At 39.9% G+C, this 9990-nt stretch overlaps 1 protein-coding gene across 1 annotated transcript; it reads right to left on the bottom strand.

The window, feature by feature from the left end:
- Positions 1-3883: 3883 nt before the first annotated feature.
- Positions 3884-6652, bottom strand: LOC118720207 (U3 small nucleolar ribonucleoprotein protein IMP3-like). Its single transcript, XM_036440112.1, has 2 exons — positions 6591-6652; positions 3884-4385 (listed from the first exon to the last, which is right to left on the bottom strand). The coding sequence occupies exons 1-2, from the start codon at positions 6650-6652 to the stop codon at positions 3884-3886; spliced, it is 564 nt and encodes a 187-aa protein (XP_036296005.1).
- Positions 6653-9990: the final 3338 nt, after the last annotated feature.

Genomic DNA, 9990 nt, shown 5'->3' with positions numbered 1-9990 from the left:
CACTGTTCTCAAAACAGCCTGGTACTGGCACAAGAACAGACATATATTGGGTCTAGTAATAATTAATGTCGTTTTTAAACATTCGTTTAAAATCTTGCTTGGCGTTGATTTGTATTGACATAACCTTCAAACACGTGGTATCTGCAGAACGTGTGAAGTGCAATTAACAAGTTTTTCTTGAAAAAGTTTGTGTTTGGTTTGGTTTTTGTTGCAAAACTAGGGCTAAGAAGATGTCGGATGAAGAGCATATTCGGCACTGCATGCTTTACGAGTTCCAATTAGGAAGAAAAGCAAGTGAGGCTGCAAAAAACATCTGTAATGCTCTTGGTCAAGATGCAGTTAGAGCCAGAAAATGCCAGCGTTGGTTTGAGAAATTTCGCGAGGGAAATTTTTCGTTAGATGACAAGAGTGGTCGAGGCCGTGTGTCCAATTTTGATCAAGAAGCTCTTCAAGCTCTTTTGGTGCAAAATCTTCAAATTACCCAACAAGAGCTTGTGACAACTTTAAATTGTTCACAAAAAACAATTTCCAATCAATTGTGTGCACTTGGCAAGGTCCAAAAGTTTGGAAAATGGGTTCCTCATGAGTTGACCGACAACAACCGTAATCAAAGAGTCACAATTTGCAGTTCGCTCCTCTCTCTTCAAAACCGTTTGCCGTTTTTAGAGCAAATTGTTACCGGAGATGAAGAATGGGTGCTGTATGTTAATTTGAAAAGGTGGCCTCAATGGTTGGACAAAAATGAGGCTTCGCAGCCCACGCCAAAACCTGACTTGCATGTGAAAAAAGTGATGTTGTGTGTTTGGTGGAATTTTAAAGGAATTCTTCATTATGAACTTTTAGCATCTAACCAAACCATTACAAGTGCAGTGTATAGTGCCCAATTGGAAAGGTTAGCCCAAGCTTTAAGAGAAAAAGAACCCGCGCTGATTAATCGGAAGGGCGTAATTCTTCACCACGATAACTCACGACCGCATACTGCAAGAATCACTGCTGAAAAACTGCGCCAGTTGGAATGGGAAGTTCTCCCTCAACCTGCATATTCTCCTGATATTGCCCCTTCCGATTACCATTTGTTTCGTTCTTTGCAAAACTTTCTTCTTGGAAAAAAAATTTAATAATGAAGAATGCCTCAAAAATGCATTGACCAAATTTTTTGCATCAAAATCACAAGAATTTTACAACAGAGGGATTAAAATGCTTCCTGAGTGTTGGACACAAGTAGTAGAAAACAATGGCAACTATATTGTTGATTAAATTTTGTTGTATTGTTTAAATAAATTCGATTTAAAAAGTATTAGAAAACGACATTAATTATTACGAGACCTAATAGATCAATGGAATAGAATTGAGAACCCAGATATCAACCCAAATCACTATGCTCAATTAATATTTGACAAAGGAGGCACGAATATACAATGGAGTCAAGACAGTTTCTTCAATAAATGGTGTTGGGAAAATTGGGGAGACACATGCAAAAGAATGAAACTAGATCACCAACTTACACTATACACAAAAATAAACTCAAAATGGATGCAGGACTTAAACATCAGACTAGAAACCATAAAAATACTAGAAGCAGCCACAGGCAGCAAAATCTCAGACGTATGCCAAAAGAACTTCTTCACTGATACTGCCCCTATGGCAATGGAAGCTAAAGAGAAAATAAACAAATGGGACTACATCAAAATAAAAAGCTTTTTTATAGCAAAAGAAACCATCAACAAAACAACAAGAAAGCCCACGGTGTGGGAGAACATATTTGCAAATAACACCACTGATAAAAGTTTAATCTCCAACATCTACAGACAGCTGATACAACTAAATAAAAGGAAGGTGAATGATCCAATTAAGAAATGGGCAATGGACCTAAATAGAATATTTTCAAAAGAAGACAGAAGGAAGGCCAAAAGCCACATGAAAACATGCTCAAAGTCACTAATTATCCGAGAGATGCAAATCAAAACAACAATGCGGTACCATCTCACACCTGTCAGAATGGCCAATGTCAACAAATCAACAAACGACAAGTGTTTGCGAGGTTGCAGAGAAAAAGGAACCCTCGTGCACTGTTGGTGGGAATGCAGACTGGTGCAACCACTGTGGAGAACAGTGTGGAATTTCCTCAAAAAACTAAAAATGGAACTCCCATTTGATCCAGTAATTCCACTCCTAGGAATATATCCCAAGAAACTAGAAACACCAATCAGAAAGGATATATGCACCCCTATGTTCATAGGAGCACAATCTACAATAACCAGAATTTGGAAACAGCCTAGGTGCCCGTCAGCAGATGATTGGATCCAAAAACCATGGTACATCTACACAATGGAATACTATGCTGCCATAAAAAAGAAGGAATTCTCATCATTTGCAGCAACCTTGATGGAATTGGAGAACATCATGCTGAGCGAAATAAGCCAATCAATGAAAGAGAAACACCACATGACCCCACTCATTTGTGGATAATAAAGATCATTATAAACTGATGAACCAAAAGATAGATATAGAGACAGTAAAGCAACAAGCAGATTGTCAAATTTCAGCGGGGAAGAAAGGAGGATCTGGGGGAGATAATACATCAACCGAAGGACTTGTATACATGCATATAAGTACAACCAATGGACATAAAACTCTGGGGAAGAAGAGGAGGTGTAGGAGGGAGGGGGGGGGCAAAAAAATCAATAAAATATGTAAAAATAAATGGTTTTAAAAAATAAAGATTCTTCAAACAGAAAAAAAAAAAAGAATAGATTGTTTTCATGTGCCTGTGAAGGAAAAAGGACAGTATGTATATCGGAGATAGAGCTGTAACTATTTTTTAAAGTTTTGAAAACAGATAATATGGTATTAGATTCAATCATATGAAATTGTCACTTCCCAGGTCAAAATCACAAAATCATTCAAATATAGGTGAGGTTTATGGTTCATCCTACTTTGGAATTTCTGTCTCTGTCTCTGTCTCTCTCTCTGTCTCTCTGTCTCTCTCTGTCTCTCTGTCTCTGTCTCTGTCTCTCTCTCTCTCTCTCTCTCTCTCACACACACACACACACACACACACACCCACACACACTTACAAAGCAATTGACTATTTATTGGCATTGAAAAAGCATTCCTTTAATCAAGGGATGAGATACTGGGCTCTAAAAGTCTCACCCCATCTTATGAAATCTTAAGACCAAATTCTCCATAGTCTTACACACCTTAATCACCAACAGGAGCAAGAATTTGATTTAAATTAATTGAACCAAACTGTCCTGCTATGAGATAATAAGGGGAAAGGGGGATGGGGTGGGTCTGGGTGCAAAGTTCTTGCTTTCACACAACAATGTTAAAGGTAGAAGAATTTAACAATTCCCAGTGCAACAGAAAACTCTTTCCCATTGTTTCAAGGCAGTCATTTATCAATAGCCCAGGTGCTAAGAAAATTTCATGGAAAACAGGGACATACCCTTTGCTGTGAATGTGGCCTGCAGTTGAGGAGCCAAGTTCTTAAGAACCAAGGACTGGCCCATCCTGTGTGGTTTAGTAGTTGAGCCTTGACCTATGAATCAGCAGGTTATGGGTCTATTATCCTGGTCAGGGCACATAGTTCCAGGCTCATCCCCAGAAGGGGCTTGCAGGAGGCAACCAATCAATGATTGTCTTTTACCATTGATGCTTCTATCTCTCTCTTCCTCTCTGAAATCAATAAAAATATGTTTAAAAAAGAAAGAAAGAACCAAAAACTGGTTGACCACTTTTGGGGGAAAGCGCCTTCACATAATCTCTAGCATATGGTCTCAGCTTCCCAATCTATAAAATGCAGCAATAGTGGTGATGGTAGGGGTTTGGGGGAGTTTGAGGAGGGTGGAAAGCTTCCAGATCAAAATCATCACACTCCTCATTGTTTGATCTTGGACAAGTCAACCCAGTCCTCCATGCTACATCTGACAAGGAAGGTGGGGTTGGTGACTAATGGCACTTGGCTCAGCTCCTGGAAGGCCAGGGCAGCCTGGAGGTGCTGCTTCATGCGCAGCTTAAGGAGCACAGTGGGCAGGCTGCAGTGGAGAAGGACAAGGCACTTAGGACATCGCTGACTTCGTGCGAGCAAGCTGTGCATAAGCACCAGACCAAGATCATACAGCTTGTCCAACAGCGTGGCCAAGGTATGCGTGTGAAACAGATTGCGCTTAGGCAGGTCATACAGAAGCCAGGCCAGCTCATGCACTGGATGGCTCAACTGCTTGTAGCATATGTTGTCCTGCTGCAACCAATAAGGCCACAACACGTGAAGTTTGTGCAGGTTTTGGGCAGTGACCTGCCAGTTCATGAAGTCCACCTGCTTCAACAGTTTCTGCTTGTGGAAGTTAATCTTCCACACCAGAATGGCAGTTGCCAGCTTTCTAGGACCCAAGGCTCTACTTTAGAATCTCTTAACAGGATCTCAGGACAGAGTCTACTTCTAGAAAAGCACAGTTTGTACATTTTGTGTTTTGTTTTGTTTTTTTGTAAGGCATCTCTATTTTTTTAAAGGCATGTGAGCAAGCCCAGTGGTATTTATACTCATTTATAGCTGTGCAACTGTTCTTATATTAATTGTTTAAGCTACTAAAATAATATTTGCTGTTTGTTTTCTCCATAATTTTAAAGGGCATTATCATTGTTGTTTACTTCTACTTCCATTGAGTGCCATGTTTTAATTATGTTATAACACTCAAGTTGCCCAGAGAGCTTGTTAAATGCAGATTCCTGGAACAATTACTAAACATACTGGGGGATGTGCTTTGCTAGAAGATATGGACTTAAGAAACCAGTTCTAAAGAAGGCAAAGGAAGGGCCCTTGGAGTTTGGGAGTGAGGAAACTAATGGTAATGTGCCTGAGGGAAAGGGTAAGTAAAGGGGGATGAGGACAGAAAGGAAAGGTTCTGGAGTGCTCCCCAGAGGGAGAGCCTGTTCTTTGGTTATTTTAAGTTGCTAAAAGAAAATACCATAGACTGTGTGTCTTAAACAACAGCAGTTTTTCCCCCCCTCACATTTCTGGAGGCTGGGAAAACCAAAATTCAGATCTGGAAGATTCAATGTCTGGTGAGATCCCACTTCCTATTATAGTTTGTAGACAGTGCTTTTTCACTATGTGCTCACATGGTCTTTCTTTGGCAAGCAATCTCTTTCTTTCTTCTTATAAAGGGTTTAATTACATGATGAAGTTCTCAGTCTATAATAGTTATATGCTCTATTACTCTATGACAAAGGAGAACAAGGAATTGCACTTTAAACAAATTTCCTGAAATTTCATAAATTAAAGGCATAATTTTTTGAGACCATGTTATATATATTTTTACATATCTTCCTAATTTAAATCTTATAGCAATTGTACATGGTGCATTTTATAACTGGTATTTTTTAAAGGAGGATTGAAAATTCAGCAAGACTAAAGAATTTTCCAAGGTCTGACAGCTACAAAGTTTAGATTGATTTCAAATATGTGTTTTCCCACCATGTTTCAAAGCTCTCTGTATGCCTATTAGTTTTTACCCTTCTGGAATCATTTGTACATCAGTCTAAGTCAAATAACAGTAGCTTTACTGTATTAAGGCTAGAAAAATATTGGCTGTCTGAAAAGAACAGCTGTGTTCTGAGAAAAATAGATGTGGTTGGTAAATCTAAATATGAGTAAAAAATATTATAGTAAGAAGTTATCCAAAGAAAATAGAGCCATCTGGAAATCTATTCTTCATCACAATACTTTGTCAGTAAGGCGTTGGCTGATGATAAAAAGACAGTAGCTCTAAGGCATGATTGAAAGAATTTAGGAAAAAGATCCAAGTGGAGTGAAGGTATGGGGGGCTAACATCCTCTCTTCAGAGCACCCACCTCTGGGCATGATCAAAGGGGAACAGTTAATTGCAGGAATCTCCTGAGGTGGTCCTGTAAATTACAACAACAAGGCCCCCTCCCAACTAGAGTCAGAATTTGGCTACACAAAGCTTGGCGACAACACTCCCACCCTCATCCCCCCCCCCCACACACAACTTGGAAACACATAAAATCCCAAGAACTAATTGACCATGCATGCAACTCACCTCTTACATTGGCTCACATCCACTCATTTACTTTTTGCTTCTTTCATAGTGGCGCCAACAACCTGGCCTCTTTCTTTTCTGCTACCTGAATAAAACTTTCTTTGTTCTCACTTAGATTCTTCCTTGAAATTTTCCTCAGCAAGTCAAGGACCTGGAGGTCACCTGAAACCTGAAAGGTCAGGGACTGTGCTGGGGTAGGGCCAGCCCCCAGTATGGAAGTGGTCTGGTAACAGTTCCTATATTTACAAAGACTAAAAAACCTGAACCTGGGTTTAATGACATATAATTTAGAGGAATCACATTTATAATCAAAGTATGAAACACATATGCTTCTGTAAGTCAGAGGGACATGACAAGACCTTTTGCCATTAAGTCCTTTCCATCCTCAGACACCAGGGCCCTGCTCACCACATATTTGATGCACCTGGGAAACATCCTGTCATAATCCCCCCTCCCAGTGATGTCATCTGCTGCTCTGGGAACATGAAGCCTTCTGACTCAGCTACTGAGCTGGGAAATCCTTACTGTCTTTCTCTAACTGCACCTCCAGTGAAGGTCCATTTCCCCTTTGGGATCTTGAATACCATCGTGGGAAAGTGCTCTTGTTTAAAGTTTGTCTGAAGACAAAGTTTCTTATTGATTACACATAGCAGCTACAGGGGAAAACCTGTAGGATCCAGCATGCTGAGAAATAAGCAGCACCCCAGATAAAATAGATTCAGCATAAATGAAAATTCTTGGGGAAAATGTATGTCTGCTGTGAAGTAGTCTCATGAGATATCAATAAATTGTATAACACAAATATCAGTTTATTAGTTTGTCAATGGCAAATGTGCTCTAACATTGAACTAGGTTAAGATGTTTCCTGAATATTCCTATCAATCAAAATATGTATGGCTCTGTGAAAGTAAACAATATACAGAGACTGACATAAAGCCCAATAAATATTTACTGAATGAAATGTTTTTTAAAACTAACTCTTAAGCATGTTAGTTTGAATTAAGTGTTGAGTTCAAAATCATAAAGAAAAATCCAGTGATGATGGGACATAACACAGAAAACTATTGGTAAACTGGGGAAGGATGCAGAACAGGAAGTATGGGAACACTGAGGACTATGAGTATCTACTAGAATTAAATTTCAAAATGAGGAAGCCTCAATAAGTATAATTTTAAAACAATAATAAAAACAACAAAACTAAAACAATGGGAGAGAACCTTGGCTTACTTCTTCAAATATAACTAGTGCCAGGAACAGTGCATGGGAACCTACAAAACATTTAATAAGTATTTTTAGTATAAGGGAATGAAGGCAAAATTCACTCACATCAAAAATTTGCTTGAAATTATATATTAGTTTGCTTTGCTTAATTAACAAGCTTTTTCTTTCCAGATCTAGAATAGTTGACCAACAAATGTTTCATATATACCATACCCTCTCTTGTGAATAACTTACTGACAATCCTTAGAAAAAAGGCAGCCAATCAATCCCTAGCATATTGATTCTCTGATACTTCTAGAGAAGCCAGTATAATACCTTAGAAAAAGTTTAGTATTCAATATATTTAATATCCATTAGAAAAAAAGAGACAAAAATATCCTAGATGAAGAATAGATGTTAAAATATATAGGCAATTCAAGACAGAATAAATCCAAATGTCTAATCAGTAGATGAAGATATGTTCAGATTTACTCATAAAGCATGGCAGAGTAACATAACAATAGACTAGATTAGCATACAACATTGAAAGTATTTTATTGTTCCCTTTTGGTGGGTGATGAATGAGATAGATGATGAACCATCTTATTTGCTAATCATTGGTGTTAACTCTCTGAAAGGCAATTCAACAATGTAATATCAAAAGACTTATATATGGGCCCTTTGATTAAGAAATGTAAAATTTGGCAATGTAGTCTCAGTAGATAATGAATGTGTACAAACTTTAGTTACATGTTCATCATAGTAACATTTATTAAAGTAAAACAACCATAAACTAAATATTCAACAATACGTGGTTGGCTAGATAAGAATGAATAAATTTTCTTAATGTAAAACCAAATCTGTATTATAGAAAAATAACAAAAAGTATCACATGTGATGTCAAATAGTGTGTGTGTGTGTGTGTGTGTGTGTAGTACAAAGCACAAAATGACTACAGAGACTGACAATTAGAGAATGCTCCAAAAATTGGAGAATGGTTGAAGGGTTCAGCAAGAAATTATTTCCTTTCTGTTAAGGAAAATAAAAGATAGAAATGGACCAAATAGTCTGTAACTGAATAAAAAAGAAGGTGAATAGTGAGAGAGGCAAGGCAATTAAGAGTTTCTTTCTATTGTCTACTAAGGCCTCAGGTCATCCCTTGATTAGTCAGTTTTTTGGCTGTGTTGTACAGCATTTTCATGTATTACCTCACTTAATCCTAACAACAATTAAAAATTTATATCTATTTTCATCTTTATTTTATGAATGAGGAAACAAAGACATTGAAATTCATACAGCTAATAAAGGTTAGAGCTGAGATATTATATTTCAGAACTTTGGAGAAGGTTGAACACAGAATAGAGACATGAAATACTTGCTTGTAAATATGATCTGGGAATGGTGATCCTGAGTTTAGTAAGGTAGGTGAGACTGGCCCATGAACTTCAGGTGCTTTGGCTATGAGACACAGATACCCTGTGTCCTCAGCACTAGCAATGCAGAAAAGCAGAGGATTTATAAGAGACTAGAGGCCCAGTGCACAAATTCATACACAAGTTGGGTACAGCCAGCTGGGAGGAGGGAGTGCAGGAGGTTGGACAGCCAGCCCTGCTCCCGATTTGGGGGAGCCATGGTTTGGAAGGGCCATGGGCAGTTGGCTTGCTGGCCCCACCCCCTGGACAAACTCCCAATTTGCATATTAGGCTTTTATTATATAGGACTAGAGGCCCAGTGCATGGATTCATGCACCAATGGGGTCCCTTGGCTTGGCATGCAGGGATTGGGCTGAAACTGGCTCTCCAACATCCCCTGAGAGGTCCTGAATTGTGAGAGGGTGCAGGCTAGGCCAAGGGGCCCCACTGGTTGCATGATTGGGTCCAGGGAGGGACCATGTGAGGGCTTTAAGGCATGTCTGGCCTTTCTAGCCCAGTTCCAATCAGGGGCAATTGGGGCTATCTCTCCCAGTCCCAATTGGCTGGGGAGGGATCATGGGAGGTTGGCTGATCAGGGAGGGACTCTGGGAGGCTCCAGAGTGTGTCTGGCCTGTCTCACCCAGTCTCGATTGGCTGACCCCAGCAGCAGTTAACCTACAGGTCGGAGCATTTGGCCCGTATGGTCAGTGTGTGTCATAGCTACTGGTCAAACAGTCAAGCAGAGGGACAATTAACATATTATGCATATGTTATATATGTTATAACACATACATATGTGTTATAACATATATATATATAGACTAGATGCCTGGTTCACAAAATTCATGCATTGGGGGGATATCCCTCAACCCAGTCTGCACCTTCTCCAATGTGGGACCCCAGGGGGATGTCTAACTGTGGGATTGGGCCTAAACCAGCAGTCAGACATCACTCTTACAATCCGGAATTGCTGGCTCCTAACCACTTGCCTGCCTGCCTGCCTGCCTGATTGCCCCTAATCACTCTGCCTGCCAGCCTGATAGCACCCTAATCACTCCCCTGCTGGCCTGATTGACACCTAAATGCTCCCCTGACGGACTGGCCACCTTCAACTGCCCTCCCCTGCAGGTCTGGTTGCCCTCAACTGCCCTCCCCTTCTGGCCATCTTGTGACATTGTGGGGGTGACCATCTTGTGATGATGTGGGGGTGGCCATCTTGTGGCAGCCATCTTGTGATAATGCGGGGATGGCCATCTTGTGATGACATGGGGACAGCAATCTTGTCACGTGAGGGCATGAGGGTCAATTTGCAT

The sequence above is a fragment of the Pipistrellus kuhlii genome, unplaced genomic scaffold (genome assembly GCF_014108245.1).
Source record: "Pipistrellus kuhlii isolate mPipKuh1 unplaced genomic scaffold, mPipKuh1.p scaffold_m20_p_16, whole genome shotgun sequence".
Taxonomy (NCBI): Eukaryota; Metazoa; Chordata; class Mammalia; order Chiroptera; family Vespertilionidae; genus Pipistrellus; species Pipistrellus kuhlii.
Note: the sequence above shows the minus strand (reverse complement) of the source record. Positions and strands in the feature narration are given on the sequence as shown.